Source organism: Lampris incognitus, chromosome 13 (assembly GCF_029633865.1).
Source record: "Lampris incognitus isolate fLamInc1 chromosome 13, fLamInc1.hap2, whole genome shotgun sequence".
In the NCBI taxonomy this organism is placed as follows: Eukaryota; Metazoa; Chordata; class Actinopteri; order Lampriformes; family Lampridae; genus Lampris; species Lampris incognitus.
Window position 1 is genome coordinate 50296555 of NC_079223.1, and position 16812 is coordinate 50313366.

At 48.4% G+C, this 16812-nt stretch overlaps 1 protein-coding gene across 1 annotated transcript in view; it reads left to right on the plus strand.

Annotated features, from left to right (window-relative positions):
- The window catches only part of gbf1 (golgi brefeldin A resistant guanine nucleotide exchange factor 1), a 164250-nt gene extending 148861 nt beyond the window's left edge, over positions 1-15389 (plus strand). The window contains exons 37-40 of the mRNA XM_056291582.1: positions 593-706; positions 5476-5653; positions 12758-12970; positions 13370-15389. Of these exons, the coding sequence (XP_056147557.1) occupies positions 593-706; positions 5476-5653; positions 12758-12970; positions 13370-13623 (759 nt within the window). The 3' untranslated portion in view covers positions 13624-15389. The remainder of the gene's footprint in view (positions 1-592; positions 707-5475; positions 5654-12757; positions 12971-13369) is intronic.
- Positions 15390-16812: the final 1423 nt, after the last annotated feature.

The following is a 16812-nucleotide window of genomic DNA, read 5'->3' on the forward strand; positions in this document are numbered from 1 at the left end:
TAGTGTAGCAGTCTATTCTGTTGCCTACCAACATGGGGATTGGTGGTTCGAATCCCCGTGTTACCTTCAGCTTGGTCGGGGGTCCCTACAGACACAATTGTCCGTGTCTGCGGGTGGGAAGCCGGACGTGGGTATGTGTCCTGGTCGCTGCACCAGCGCCTCCTCTGGTTGGTCAGGGTGCCTGTTCGGGGGGGGGGGGATAGCGTGATCCTCTCACATGCTACATCCCCCTGGTGAAACTCCTCACTGTCAGGTGAAAAGAAGCAGCTGGTGACTCCACATGTATGGGAGGACGCATGTGGTAGTCTGCTGCCCTCCCCGGATCAGCAGAGGGGGTGGAGCAGCAACCGGTACAGCTTGGAAGAGTGGGGTAATTGGCCGGGTGCAATTGGGAGAAAAAGGGGGAAAAGGGATATAAAAAAATCCTAATAAATAGAACAGCGTTGGATGGATGATAGAAGAACTACTTTCATCAGAAATTATTGAACATGTGAATTCAGAGACGTGTTCACATAGCAACACATCTTTTATAGTAATTTCCTGTTTGTGCAGTACATTGTCATGGGAAGTAACCTGATTTCTTTTTCTTCAGGTCTTCTTGCAGCACCTGTCTCCTCTGTTGTCTCTCCCCACCTTTGCTGCCCTGTGGCTCACAATCCTGGACTTCATGGACAAGTACATGCACGCTGGATCCAGTGACCTGCTGGTGAGGATAACACTGACAGAAGCAGCACATGTCAGGGGTGTCCGGGTAGCGTAGTGGTCTATTCTGTTGCTTACCAACACAGGGATCGCCGGTTCGAATCCCTATGTTACCCCCCATGTTATACACATTGGCCGTGTATGCGGGAGGGAAGCCGGATGTGGGTATGTGTCCTGATCGCTACACTAGCGCCTCCTCTGGTCGGTCAAGGCGCCTGTTCAGGGGGGAGGGGGAACTGGGGGGAATAGCGTGATCCTCCAACGCGCTACGTCCCCCTGGTGAAACTCCTCACTGTCAGGTGAAAAGAGGCGGCTGGTGACTCAACATGTATGGGAAGAGGCATGTGGTAGGCTACAGCCCTCCCCGGATCGGCAGAGGGGGTGGAGCAGCGACTCGGAAGAGTGGGGTAATTGACCAAGTACAATTGGGGAGAAAATGCGGAGAAAGAAAAAGAAACAACAGATGTCATTCTGAAATGCCATTGGGGGAAAAATGATCTCTGTCTTTAAACTGGATTTTACTGCCTCCTTTTAGTTCCTGGTGTCATAATCCTGAAACTTTACATGCAAACAAATTTCCTCTTCAGTATTTTCTGTCTGACATATTTAATACAGGCAGCACGGCGGTGCAGTGGTTAGCACAGTCGCCTCACAGCAAGAAGGTCCTGGGTTCGAGCCCCGGGGTAGTCCAACCTTGGGGGTCGTCCCAGGTCATCCTCTGTGTGGAGTTTGCATGTTCTCCCCATGTCTGTGTGGGTTTCCTCCGGGTGCTCCGGTTTCCTCCCACAGTCCAAACACATGTAGGTCAGGTGAATCGGCCGTACTGGATCGTCCCTAGGCGTGTGTTTGTGTGTGTGTGTGTGGCCCTGTGATGGCCTGGTGGACTGTCCAGGTTGTCTCACCGCCTGCCTCCCAATGACTATGACTGCTGGGTTAGGCTCCAGCATCCCCGCGACCCTGAGAGCAGGATAAGCAGTTGAGATAATGGATGGATGGTGTTTGAGACAATAGCTGATCCACAAACAGGGCTGTCACAATCATGAAATTTTAGTTGACGATTGATTGTCATACAAATAATTACGATTAATGATTTAATTGGGTTTTTTATGTCAGACGTTTATGTCTTTTTTATTATTTACTAATTTTATGTCAGATGGTTGAATATCTACATTGCTTTGACTCCTGTAGTAATAAGTCCAAAGAGGATGCTGATAGAATAAAATAGAATGATTTGCAATGAACTTAGCCCCCTGCAACTCAGAATGAATAAATTAGTGTGGCTATAGTGTGGCTACAGTGTGGCTACAGTGTGGCTATAGTGTGGCTGTTGTCTGGCTACAGTGTGGCTACAGTGTGGCTATAGTGTGGCTGTTGTCTGGCTACAGTGTGGCTATAGTGTGGCTACAGTGTGGCTATAGTGTGGCTGTTGTCTGGCTACAGTGTGGCTATAGTGTGGCTACAGTGTGGCTATAGTGTGGCTACAGTGTGGCTATAGTGTGGCTGTTGTCTGGCTACAGTGTGGTTGTAGTGTGGCTACAGTGTGGCTGTAGTGTGGCTACAGTGTGGCTGTAGTGTGGCTACAGTGTGGCTGTAGTGTGGCTACGTTGTGGCTACAGTGTGGCTGTAGTGTGGCTACAGTGTGGCTGTAGTGTGGCTACAGTGTGGCTATAGTGTGGCTGTTGTCTGGCTACAGTGTGGCTATAGTGTGGCTGTTGTCTGGCTACAGTGTGGCTATAGTGTGGCTACAGTGTGGCTATAGTGTGGCTGTTGTCTGGCTACAGTGTGGCTATAGTGTGGCTGTTGTCTGGCTACAGAGTGGCTACAGTGTGGTTGTAGTGTGGCTACAGTGTGGCTGTAGTGTGGCTACAGTGTGGCTGTAGTGTGGCTATAGTGTGGCTGTAGCAGGGAGTGGTATTTCCTGCAGCCACCGGTGCTTGAGCTGGAGATTGCATGTGAGGACAGTTTCTCCTTTTAAAACAAGGCGTTCTTCAGGTGCAGCCCAACTAAAACTGAGAATAAAGATTAACTTAACAAACTGTTTCATTGGCTCGCAGAGGAAACAGCCAGAGGCAGGATTTAGGCTTTCTCACAAGCTACACGTAAAAAACGGGCACATCATCAAAAAACTCAAGCCGAATTATGATTTAATCTTATTGTGTCTTTCCAAGTTGGGAGAATTGGGTGGGATGGTGGATCCATAGATGGTTTTTAAATTTGTGGTATTAGCGCTTTTTGCCGCCATCTTTTTGCTGCAAATGCGACAAATGGCCTCCTCCAAGTTACTGGGCTCTCCTTTTTCATCTGGCTTAAAACCAACATGTGGCCACAGCGCTGCTGTGGTGTTTGGCTCTGCAACTACGTCCATGATGTTGATGTTGATGACAGTAACATGCTCGTCCAATATTATAGAATATTAGAGAACGTTAGACAATATTATAGAATATTAAACAATGTTAGAGAGTATTAGAGATAATATTAGAGATAAGCGTCCTAAGATAAACAGTTTGTTGGCACTAATTCACCACTCATGTGCCTGGAGCGCAACTAGATGAAATCATTAAAAGAGCGCCAGTCAAACAACAGACAGAGGAAAACGAGGTGGAAGTAGTGATGGAAATGACATTTCTGTTAGTTTCGTCCAGCTGTTTTTAGAGAAATTAAAGGAAAGGATCCTAACCGTTATGCAGAATGATGGCGGTCAGCTCAAATAATGGCGATCAGGCGATCATGTAATAATTGTGACAGCCCTATCTTAGTGATGTCTGTGTGGTAGGTCTTGACCAGGGAAAATGACAGGGGGTGTAGTGTTTCAGATCTTCATCATAACAGTCAGATGAAGACGTGCAGGTGTTGTGTGTAACCAGTAGACATGATAGAACCAGCTGGTAGAGGACTTTCTCTAACACATGATACAACATCAGTAAGTAAAACTCAGGTTCAGCCACGTTTTGTTTGTTTGTTTCTGGCACAGCAGCCCTGCTGACTCCTTCATTTTGAATGGAACTCAAAGCACACCCAGCTTAACACCGTCTGTGTAGGAGACAGTAATACCGTCTACATAGGACACAGTAACACCGTCTACGTAGGACACAGTAACACTGTCTGTGTAGGAGACAGTAACACGTCTACGTAGGACACAGTAACACCGTCAGTGTAGGACACAGTAACACCGTCTACGTAGGACACAGTAACACCGTCAGTGTAGGACACAGTAACACTGTCTGTGTAGGACGCAGTAACACCATCTACGTAGGACACAGTAACACTGTTTATGTCTACATAGGAGACAGTAACACCGTCTATGTAGGAGGCAGTAACACCATCTGCATAGGAGACAGTAACACCGCCTACGTAGGAGACAGTAACACCGTCTGTGTACAGTAACACCGTCTGCTTAGGACACATTAACACTGTCTGCATAGGAGACAGTAACACCATCTATGTAGGACACAGTAACACCGTTTACGTCTACGTAGGAGACAGTAACACCGTCTACATAGGAGGCAGTAACACCATGTATGTAGGAGGCAGTAACACTATCTGCGTAGGAGACAGTAACACCGTCTACATAGGAGACAGTTACATCATCTATGTAGGAGACAGTAACACCGTCTACGTAGGAGACAGTAACACTATCTATGTAGGAGATAGTAACACCATCCATATAGGAGACAGTAACGCCGTCTGTGTAGGAGACAGTAACGCCGTCTACGTAGGAGACAGTAACACCATCTATGTAGGAGACAGTAACACCGTCTACGTAGGAGACAGTAACACTATCTATGTAGGAGATAGTAACACCATCCATATAGGAGACAGTAACGCCGTCTGTGTAGGAGACAGTAACGCCGTCTACGTAGGAGACAGTAACACCATCTATGTAGGAGACAGTAACACCATCTGTGTAGGAGATAGTAACACCATCTGCGTAGGAGACAGTAACACCGTCTGCGTAGGAGACATTAACACCATCTGTGTAGGAAAACCGTAACACCGTCTGCGTAGAAGACAGTAACACCATCTATGTAGGAGACAGTAACACCATCTATGTAGGAGACAGTAACACCATCTATGTAGGAGATAGTAACACCATCTTTGTAGGAGACAGTAACACCATCCATGTAGGAGACAGTAACACCATCTGCGTAGGAGACAGTAACACTGTCTACGTAGGAGACAGTAACACCATCTATGTAGGAGATAGTAACACCATCTATGTAGGAGATAGTAACACCATCTGCGTAGGAGACAGTAACACCATCTGCGTAGGAGACAGTAACACCGTCTGTGTAGGAGATAGTAACACCATCTATGTAGGAGATAGTAACACCATCTGCGTAGGAGACAGTAACACCATCTGCGTAGGAGACAGTAACACCATCTGCGTAGGAGATAGTAACACCATCTGCGTAGGAGACAGTAACACCATCTGTGTAGGAGATAGTAACACCATCTGTGTAGGAGATAGTAACACCATCTGCGTAGGAGACAGTAACACCATCTGCGTAGGAGAAAGTAACACCATCTGCCTAGGAGACAGTAACACCGTCTATGTAGGACGCAGTAACACCGTCTGCGTAGGAGACATTAACACCGTCTACGTAGGACGCAGTAACACCGCCTACATAGGAGACAGTAACACCGTCTACGCAGGAGACAGTAAAATGTAGAACAGTTATAGTCTTCACGGTTGTGGCTTTAAGGCAGATAATTGGGAAAGTGAAGAAGTCATGGGTTTATCAAGACTTAAAGAAGGTTGTTGTCTCTGTGTAGCTGGAGGCCATCCCAGAGTCCTTGAAGAACATGCTGCTGGTAATGGACACGGCAGGGATATTTCACAGCGCCGATTCTAGGACCGGTTACTCGGACCTGTGGGAGATCACCTGGGAGCGCATCGTTTTCTTCCTACCGCGTCTGAGGGAGGAGCTCTTCAAACAGACCGTCATACAAGGTACAGGGGTAGAAATAAAGTTCTATGGGGAAAGTAAAATGTTGAAATGTTTACTCAGAAATACTTCAAAGTAAAGCTGCTTCAAGTTTTTTGCTGATTGTCAGTCTCAGTTTAATTTTGATGCCTCTTAAATGACCTACGGTGATGCAGTGGTTAGTGCAGTCGCCTCACAGCAAAAAGGTCCTGGGTTCGAGCCCCGGGGTAGTCCAACCTTGGGGATCGTCCCGGGTCGTCCACTGGTTGGAGTTTGCATGTTCTCCCCGTGTCTGCGTGGGTTTCCTCCCACAGTCCAAAGACATGTAGGGCAGGTGAATCGGCCATACTAAATTGTCCCGAGGTGTGAATGTGTGTGTGTCAGCCTTGTTTAATGGCCTGGCGGCCTGTCCAGGGTGTCTCCCCGTCTGCTGCCCAATGACTGCTGGGATAGGCTCCAGCATCCCCACGACCCTGAGAGCAGGATAAGCGGTTGGGATAGTGGATGGATATATGACCAACATAAGATTAGATGTTGCTTTGTAACGGGCTATGGCCATACCACCCTGATAATTCCCAATCTCGGAAGCTAAGCAGGGTCCTCCACAGCTGCCCCACTGCTCCACAGCTGCCCAATGCCCACAGCTGCCCACTGCTCCACAGCCTCCCATTGCTGCTATACAATAGGATGGGTTAAATGCAGAGGACAAATTTCACTGTAACCAAAAACAACTGTACAGTGACAAAACTAAAGTGGTTTTCTTTCTTTCAAGATGATACCAGGGTTCCAGACTAACTTTCTCCACTAGGAATACTGCTGCTCCTTGCTGAACATTTTAGGAGCACCAGTAACAACATTTAGGAGCACCACTTAAATCGACAGGCGTTGCAACACATTGATATTTTTACCATCTTAACTGTATTACTGATAAATAGACCACTTACATAAATAACAGTATGCTGTTTTATTTTAAATGTCACAAATTGAGGTAGTGCTTAAGAGCAAAAAACAACAAGTTAAATAAAACGTAAACTTTAAAGTACTTTTTGTAAACATAGGCACAAATAATACATGTATAAATGTAAACATAAGGTATGTGGTCAGTAACATTACTGTCATTACTGCACAAGAACCACAACAAAACAAGTAAACTCTTAACTCACACAGTATGCCTCTCCTTCCCTGTATTTTAGAGCACATCTCCCTGAGGGCCACTGGGGGGCGCTAAGGGCCAACATTTGTAACTGGGCCTTCTAGCTCTTTTACCCTGACTGAACCACATCTGTACAGCCTCCTTGGCATCAAACTCACTGTGGTATTACAGTAACCCTGGAACAGTAAAATACTCACTGTTCTTACAAATAAATATTTTAGTAATAAAGTGCAGTAGATATGTCCCTCACATATCTGAACAAGCTGTATTATACTGTACATAATCACCTTCTTATTACAAAGAAACGCTTTTTTACAGTATTTATCATCACTCCTTCACTTCTTTGCACCACAAAGAAGTGATTCCAGTCATTCCTGGTGTGTTCTGAAGATTGTGTTCTGTGTGCGAGTACAATGACCCAAACTGCAGTCAGAGTCCTTACATAACTTGAGCATTTGGTGCTGGACTTTCACGTGGCCCAACAAAACACTCACTGGCCTCCCTTGCTGCAGGATCCGTGCATACACACTCTCCATTCCTTGGTCGACACATCCGTGTCACCATCAGTCATGAATGAGCGCTACATGAGAGCGCTACATGAATGAGCGCTACATGAGTGAGTGCTACATGAGTGAGCGCTACCTGAATGAGTGCTACATGAGTGAGCACTACATGAGTGAGTGCTACATGAGCGTGACATGAATGAGCGCTACATGAGTGAGCACTACATGAGTGAGTGCTACATGAGCGTGACATGAATGAGTGCTACATGAGTGAGCACTACATGAGTGAGTGCTACATGAGCGTGACATGAATGAGCGCTACATGAGTGAGCGCTACATGAGCGCGACATGAGCGAGCGCTACATGAATGAGCGCTACATGAATGAGCGCTACATGAGTGAGCGCTACATGAGCGCGACATGAGTGAGTGCTACATGAATGAGCGCTACATGAGTGAGCGCTACATGAGCGCGGCATGAATGAGCGCTACATGAGTGAGCGCTACATGAGTGAACGCTACATGAATGAGCACGACATGAATGAGCGCTACATAATAATAATAATAATAAATCAATCTTATATGGCGCTTTTCTGGTACTCAAAGTCGCTTTACAATGAATGGAGTGAAACAAGATGACAGATGAACATAACATAGACATACAGGGGTGGATGGGAAGGGGGGCTACAAGAGGGAGAAGCGGCAGCCACAAACGACACCAGCCGTACTCTCCGACTTGGACAGATATAAAGGGAAAGAAAAACAAACATCATAAATCACATAAATCACAGATGCAGGTCAAGCGCTCAGTCCCCAGCCTGCCCCAGACCAGGGGTGTATGAGCGGACCGGGGGGAACGAGAAGGCAATGGAGAAAAGGTGTGTCTTGAGACGGGATTGGAAGAGTGGGAGGGATTCTGAGTCTCTTAATGATTTGGGGAAGTGAGTTCCAGAGCCTGGGAGCTGCTCTGGAGAAGGTTCGGTCACCAAAGCCGCAGAGGTTGGACCTTGGGGTAGAGAGAAGGGAGGCTGAGGTGGATCTGAGGGACCGAGAGGGTTGGTAGGGGGAGAGGAGATCGGTGAGGTATGGGGAGCCAGTTTGTGAAGGGCTTTATAAGTAAGAACCAGGAGTTTTTAATTGATCTGGTGGGAGATGGGTAGCCAGTGGAGGTCTTTTAGGACTGGGGTGATGTGGTGCCAGGATTTGGTGAAAGTTAAAAGTCGGGCGGATGCGTTCTGGACCAATTGGAGTCTCTTGATAGAGCTAGCACTGATGCCATAGAGGAGTGATTTGCAGTAATCAAGGCGGGAGGAGATGAAGGCATGGATCAGTATCTCAGCAGCAGGGCGTGTGCGAGAGGATCTTATTTTTGGAAAGTTGCGAAGGTGGTAGAAGGAGGATTTGACCATTTGGCGGATATGTGGCTCAAGGGAGAGGGTGGGATCAAGGATCACACCAAGGTTGCGTGCCTTGGGGAAGGGGAGACAGTAGTGCCATCGATGGTGAGTGCAAGGTTGTTGATTTGGCTGAGAGTGGACTTGGAGCCAATGAAGAGGAGTTCAGTTTTGTCACTGTTGAGTTTGAGAAGGTTTTGCTGCATCCAAACTTTAACTGCAGACAGACAGGAGTCGGTGTGAGAGAGGGGTGGATTGTGAGGGGATTTGGTGCTGAGGTATATCTGGGTGTCATCAGCATAATAGTGGAAGTCCAAGTTGAAATGGCAGAGAATCTGACCAAGAGGGAGGATGTAGATGATGAAAAGGAGTGGGCTGAGTACAGAACCTTGGGGAACACCTTGTGTGACTGTGGATGGAACAGAGGAGTGGTTGTGAAGTGAGATGAAGTGTGACCTGTTGGAGAGGTAGGGCTGGAGCCAGCTGAGTACGGTGCCTTCAATACCGACATCTTCCAATCTGGTGAGCAGGATGTTGTGGCTCACAGTATTGAAGGCTGAACTCAGGTTGAGGAGGATGAGGATTTTAAGGGCTCCAGTATCAGCAGAGGTGAGGAGGTCATTAAGTACTTTAAGGAGTGCAGTTTCAGTGCTGTGGAGTTGGTGAAAACCAGACTGGAGGGGTTTGAGTAGGTTGTTGGAGTGTAGGTAGGTTTGGAGTTGTGTGGCGACAATGTGTTCCAGGGTTTTAGAGAGGAAGGGGAGATTGGAAATTAGCCGGTAGTGGTTGAAGCAGGATGGATCAAGACCAGGTTTCTTGAGAATTGGGGTGACAGCTGCAGTTTTGTAGTCAGAGGGGACAATTCCATGGAACAGTGAGGAATTGAAAAGGTTGGTGAGGTAGGGGCATAGGGCAGGGAGGCATTTCTTAAGTAGGGGGGTGGGGAGGGGATCAAGGGGAGCAGGTTGTGGATTTTGATGAGCTAATGTGTTCAGAGATACTGGTAAGGGCAACTGGAATAAACCGGGAGAGGTGGCAATCAGGGGGAGGGGTAGGGAGGTCAAGAGGAATGGGGAGAAGAGGGGCCGGAGTAGGCGCTGCTGAGTCAGATGCAGGGGACAGTGATTTGTTGATAGTGGCGATTTTGTCTGCAAAAAATTGGAGAAATTAGTTGCGTTGTTCAGCAGTAGAGTTGGAGAGGGCAACTAATTAAATAATGTGGAAAACAGGTCATTCACGTGGTAACTGTTGGATGGTGGTGCCCTACCCTGCTCCTTGAGAGCTACCCTCCTGCCGGTTTTCACTCAAACCCTGATTTAACACATGGACTGGTGGCCTGTCCAGGGTGTCTCCCTGCCTGCTGCCCAATGACTGCTGGGATAGGCTGCAGTATCCCGCGACTCTAGCTAAGTATAAGCGGTTTGGATAATGGCTGGATGGATCTATCAGTTAATCAACGTCTTGGTCAGTTGGCAGTTAGTAGATGCAGGTGTGTTAATCAGGGTTGGATTGAAAAACGGCAAGATGGTAGCTTTCCAGGAGCAGGGTTGGGCACCACTGCTGTAGGTTTTCTGGTATGATCCTCAGCTCCTCCTTGCAAAATTGTTGAGGTGTCCGTCTGTCAGTACGTGCTGGCAGACGGAGCCTGAGAGGGGCAGAGTGCAAATGGAGAAAAGACCTTCTCAACTTCCAGTCTCTTCTTTCCACTTTCTCCTCCTCCCTTTCTGCTGCTAAGGCTGCCTTCTATCGCTCCAAAATCCTATCCTCTGCCTCTAATCCTAAGAAACTCTTTGAAACCTTCTCTAGACTTCTTCAACCCCCACCTCCTCCTCCTACTTCCTCCCTTCTCCCCGATGACTTCGCTAACTTCTTTGACAAGAAGGTAAATGACATCAGATCCTCCTTTTCTCACCACCCGGTTAGTGCTGCTTGCACTATCCCACCCTCTGCACCCTCCTTCACCTCTCCACATCCCACCCTATCCCACCTCGCTCCCCTCTCCCCTGACGAGGTTCTAAACCTCATCACATCCAGTCGCCCCACCACATGCTCCCTTGACCCGGTCCCCTCCCCTCTTCTTCAGTCTATAGCGCCTGAACTCCTTCCCCATCTAACCCAGCTCATCAACACCTCCCTCCAGGCAGGATGCTTTCCATCTGCCTTCAAAACTGCTAGAGTCACCCCCCTTCTCAAGAAACCATCACTTAACCCCTCTGATGTCAAAAACTACAGACCAGTTTCCCTTCTACCCTTTCTATCCAAAACTTTCGAACGTGCTGTCTTTAACCAACTTTCTTTGTACCTCCACCAGAACAACCACCTGGACCCCAGCCAGTCTGGGTTCAGGCTGGGTCACTCGACAGAGACGGCCCTCCTTGCAGTGATAGAATCGCTGCACTCTGCGAGAGAAAACTCTCTCTCCTCTGTCTTGATACTCCTGGACCTGTTAGCTGCATTCGACACAGTGAACCACCAGATCCTCCTCTCTACCCTCGAGGGGCTGGGTGTCACAGGCTCTGCACTCTCAATCTTTGCAACCTACCTGACGGGTTGCTCCTACCAGGTGACATGGAGGGGATCTGTGTCGGAGCCTCGCACACTGACTACAGGCATTCCACAGGGTTCGGTTCTGGGTCCTCTCCTTTTCTCCCTGTACACGACGTCCCTGGGTTCTGTTATTCGCTCGCATGACTTCTCTTACCATTGTTATGCCGATGACACCCAGCTGATCTTGTCCTTTCCTCCCTCTGACACACAAGTAGAGACACGCATTGCTGCGTGCTTGACTGACATCTTGGAGTGGATGGCGACACACCACCTGAAGCTCAATCTGGACAAGACAGAGCTGATGTTTCTCCCGGGGAAAGGTTGCCCACACCGAGACCTGGCCATCACCATTGACAACACCGTGGTGACACCAGATCTGACTGTGAGGAATCTGGGTGTGCTCCTGGATGACCAACTGTCGTTTGCTGCAAACGTTGCATCAGTTGCTCACTCCTGCAGATTTCTCCTCTATAACATCAGGAGGATTCGCCCATTCCTCACCGACGAGATGGCACAGGTGCTCATCCAGGCTCTGGTCATCTCCCGGCTGGACTACGGCAACTCCCTCCTTGCTGGCGCCCCAGCGTCGGCCATCAGACCTCTGGAGCTTGTTCAGAAAGCTGCAGCTCATCTGGTGTTCAACCGCCCTAAGTTCTACCACACAACTCCCCTTCTCATGTCCCTACACTGGCTCCCAGCAGCTGCTCGCATCCAGTTTAAGACTCTGGTGCTAGCCTACAGGGCAGTGAAAGGAACAGCTCCTTCCTATCTCCAGGCCATGGTCAAGCCCTACACCCCCGCCCAACCACTTCGCTCTGCTGCCTCGGGACGCCTGGTTGCCCCGTCGCTCAGAGGCCCCTGCTGCCGATCGACCCGGTCTCGGCTCTTTTCTGTCCTGGCCCCACAGTGGTGGAATGAACTCCCCACTGATGTCAGGACAGCGGAGTCGCTGCCCATCTTTCGGCGCAGGTTGAACACTCACCTCTTTAAGAACTACTACCCTGTTACTTGCTCTTAGCACTTATTGTATTCACTCATTTAAAAAAAAAACTCTTTCTTGCACTTTTACCTTAGCACTGGTTTTGCTCTTAGATGCTTGTTTAGATGCACTTATGACCTCTGATGACTAGTAGTTCTGATTTCCTGCGTTAAATGCACTTATTGTAAGTCACTTTGGATAAAAGCATCGGCTAAATGACTAATGAAATGTAATCTAATGTGTCCCTGAGCAAGAAACCTGTCCCCCTAACTGGAGCCTGCATGGGTGACACCGCCAACAGTGGCTGAGTGTGTGTGTGCCTGGCTGAATGTGAGGCATCGTAAAAGTGCTCTGAGTGGCTATAGCAGCTGGAACAGCACGATATAAATGCAGTCCATGTATCATTTTACAGTTTTACTCAGCTTGTGAGATGGTCTATAGGACAGCGGTGGCAAAGAGGAGACAACATGTAATAAATGTCACAGCAGCAATTTCAAAGTCATGTCGGTTTTACTGAGTCAGTTGGAGGCGCTTTTAATCTATGCTGTGTTTTTAGATCCAGCCCCCGCTGCTCCAGCAGAACCTCCCCACCCGCCTGGCCTGAGAGGCCAGCCCCCCTCCCCTCAGCTCTCTTCACCCTCTGTCCAGCCCTCCAACCTTACACCAGCATCAGGACCAGTACCAATCCCAGGGTCCGTCAGCCTAGCAGAGCCAAAGACCCCCAGCAGGCCAGGATCGCCCCAGGAGCCTCCACCACCGAGTGCCAACGGTAGCTATATTAAACATACCCTGTCACAGCACAGCCATGTTTGGGCAGAAAATACGTTAAAGCCATGTAAGGGGAATTTTCCAAATGTTGTTAACTGGTGGTAATTTTGGTGATAGAGGGAACTGTACCTGTTCCCCACATCACCTCAAAATACAACCTATGTTACTGAACAGAAAGTATATAAAACATGACCTGCCCAGAAAAAACTAAGCCAGCTCCAGATGACGTTTGACCTCCAAATCAAATCTCATATTATGCGGTTTCTTTTACTGACTCCAACACCAGTAGCACTGTAATGTTCTTATTCTCCATGACAAAGTGCCCCTGTGCATATTCTTTTATATTATAATATTCTTCTAAACCTTCTGTGTCGTTTCATTGACTGGCTTGGTTTTCTAGGAACGGATAGATCATCCCCAGCTCCCCCGTCCACTCCTCCAATGTCGGCCACAGTGAAGACGTCTCCAACCCAGACACCGTCTCCGATGAGTCAGTCCCCACTCATTCTGCAGCCGCTCGCCTCGCCGCTCCAAGTGGGTGTGCCGCCCATGTCCCTGCCCATCATCCTCAACCCTGCTCTCATTGAGGCCACCTCCCCCGTGCCACTGCTGCCTGGCCCCCGGCCCACCAGCCCTTCAGATGAAGTCAAGTAGAGCCACTGTCCACCTTCGTCTCGCCAACAAGAGATGCAGCTCTGTCCGGTCCGTCATCTTCCTGCCAACACACAACTGGCCCGGTCCCCATTGCCGGCTGCTCTGCAGAACCCTCTCAGTATCGCCGGCGCAGATAGAGCCCCCCTGTACACGCATGGTGTATGGTAAACACCTACCAGCTGGGCTGAAACACCCATCTCTGCCTCGATGCCATCAACAACTTCACCACATCAGCTTCCAGACGTGTTGGGATCATGTGATGTTTATTTTAATGAGTACGAAGCGAGACAAGTAATTTGTTGAATTACTCTGGTTTTAAGTTCCACACCTCTCCAGAGCCCCCCCCCCCCAATAATTTATTAGGTCATAACAAAGTGGAACTCAGCGCTATGCTAGTATGCCTGTGCTTATTATGACTGTAGAGATTTGGACCGGGGATGTTTAAAACCTTGGTGAATAAATTGTTTTTTGGTACTGCATGTTGTTGACTGAGTAGGATGAGCAGAAGTGACTATGAAGATGTTGTCAGTGGCAGGGCGCTGCGTAATGGCCCATGAGATTATTGTTTTACATCATCGTACCAGTGAGAAGAAACTGTCAAACTTAAAGATATTCAACATGACAAAAGCAAATGTAGTTAATAGCCAACCTGGCATTTGGACTTGGTGGTCAAACACTGCTGAATCATGTGGAGCTCAGAGCAGCAGAACTTGTCCCCCAGTTTATTTTTGTGTGTTTGAATGAGTGAATGATGTTCGTTGACCTTGTTTGCCCACAAGAACTAAAAAACAAGTTATGATTCAGGAAAGTACAAGTGTGCTCAACAGAAAAAGGGGGTTTTGTTCACTGGACTGGAGATGATGACGAGCGACATCCATCTAGCACATTCCAAAATGTAGATATCTGATTTCAAGGTGGACGGTCGGTCCATCCTCTGGAGGGAAGTATATATGTATGTGATATGCGCGTTAACTTTGATAGATCTAAATAGCCTTTCATGGTATGAGCTAACGATGAGATTATTTAAAAGAGTTCAAGTATTTTGAGTTTTCGTCATGTTTGTCAGGGTGTGATGGTGTCTTGTGTGTGTCACTCGGTCAGTCATCAAAGCGTACATCACTGATAGCCCAATTCTGAGGACCTGCTCATGTAAATGTGCTGTTAGGACTGGATGACGTCATATCAGGAAGAAAAACCCTGTCCAACGTGGTGAACATATTTTTTGCATGTTGTGTACAATGAGATGTGCTATAATATATTGATAGCAGAGCAAGATGAGGAAGAGGGTGCAGATCGAGGGCCAGATTCAGAACCACGTGCCAGGTGTCTCTCATAAAGTAAGTTAGTGATTGGGTTAATGCTCCTCTATCGTCTCTACTGATGGTTTAGGTTTACACAAACGCCTCCTCTTTATCTGAAACCTGGCCTGAGATCTCATCCTTTACATTTTGTCTTATTTATTACGCTAGGAAAGAGAAGCTGGGAGTGTCCCATCGCAGTGCAACTGACAGTCAGTCTAACACTATTGTTGTACTAATATAACTGCCTTACATCTGAGCTGACAGGATGCCGTCACCTTCCACAGGTTCACCACAACCCGAGAGAGAAAAACCCTTCTGGCCCGAACACGTTCGTTTGTTTTTAGCCCTTCGTTCATTCTTAGTCATGCCAGCAGCGGATTCTTGCTTGAACATGAAAACTACATGAATATAATGTATATACAAATGAAATGTAATGTACTTTTTACAGTGTATTAAACTATTGTAAAGAAATGGTTGAGTCTGGCGAGTGCTAATGTATTTCCGCTTCCGTTACGGGTCTTAGACAGCACATTACTGCCATCTGTCAGAATGTAGGTGGCGCTGATTTGCCGGCTGTTTGTCGTTGTAGGGGCATTGTGCCCCGGATGTTGTGTGCTCCGGAAGTTGTGTCCGAGCCAGATAAAGTGCGTCAGCACTCATGGCAACCCGAGGGGGCTCATCAGTGTTAACACCGGAACGCGGTGTCAGGAGTGAGTGACTGATAGCGACGCTTACCCTTTTCTCCCAAGGGGACTTCCTAGCTTAGGAGTTTCAGTGGGGTAAAGTTAAAGTTGGCGAGTTTCCCAGAGCGAAGTCATGGCAGCGGTGAACGTGATTCCTCCTCCCGCTCCAGTCAAGCTTAGCGGAGACTGGGGCGCTAACTGGGACACATCTTCAGGGCAGAGTTTGAGGTTTACAGTTTAGCTACGGGACTGCCGGAGCAACCTGCGGAGGTCCAAGCGGCTACTCTGACGAGTCTAATGAGCCCTGAACGCAGGCATGTATACAAGCACAATCTGGAATTAACTGAGGAGGAGCAGAAAGATGTGAGGAAAATTCTAGAGGCAAGAATATGGTTTCTGAACGATACGTCTTTGGCTGTTGCAAACAGGAGGACGGTGAGTCCGTTGCCAGTTTTGTTGCTCGCCTTAGGGAGAAGGCCGCTACACGTGGTCATGGGGCGCCGAGAGATGAGCTGGTCAGGGACAAAGTTGTACTTGGCGTTGCAAATGAGGGCAGACGTTTGTTGCGGGGGAAAGATTTAACTCTGACGGCTGCGGTGGACACGTGCCGTGCTGCGGAGCTGACAGATGTGAGGTTGAGGTCTACTGACCAAGTAAGGCCACGCATAGACGACGTCAATGCAACATTCAGGCAGCCGTTCAAGAAAAATTCCCCGGTCGCAGACAAGCAACAGAGACAATATGATACAGCTGCAGGTAGCCTTTCCGCATGTAGATACCGCGGCGCTTCGCATGGGCGGGGGGGAAGCAGTGCCCAGCGTATGCCAAGGTATGCAGAGCCTGTGGCACGGCTAACCATTCTGCAAGACCAAGAGAGCGGGGGCACGAGTTCATTCCGTGGACAATTCAATTCCCGGCCAGGACAACGGCAGCGCCGAAAATGACGTTTATTAAAACGAATGTATTGGGACTGTGGGAGGGGAAGGAAGAAGTGGTTTGTCACTCTTCAGCTGAACAACAAGAAGCAGCAATGTCAACTCGATTCAGGAGCCACGTGTAATGTCACGAGTTTCAAGGACAAAAATGCGGATTGCACCGAGACAATCTCGTGCCAGTAGCACCAAGCGCAGACTCTACTCAGGCCAGCTGATGCCCTCCATGGGCCTGTTTGTGGCAGAGTGTGTTGTTCGCGGACGCAGATGCAC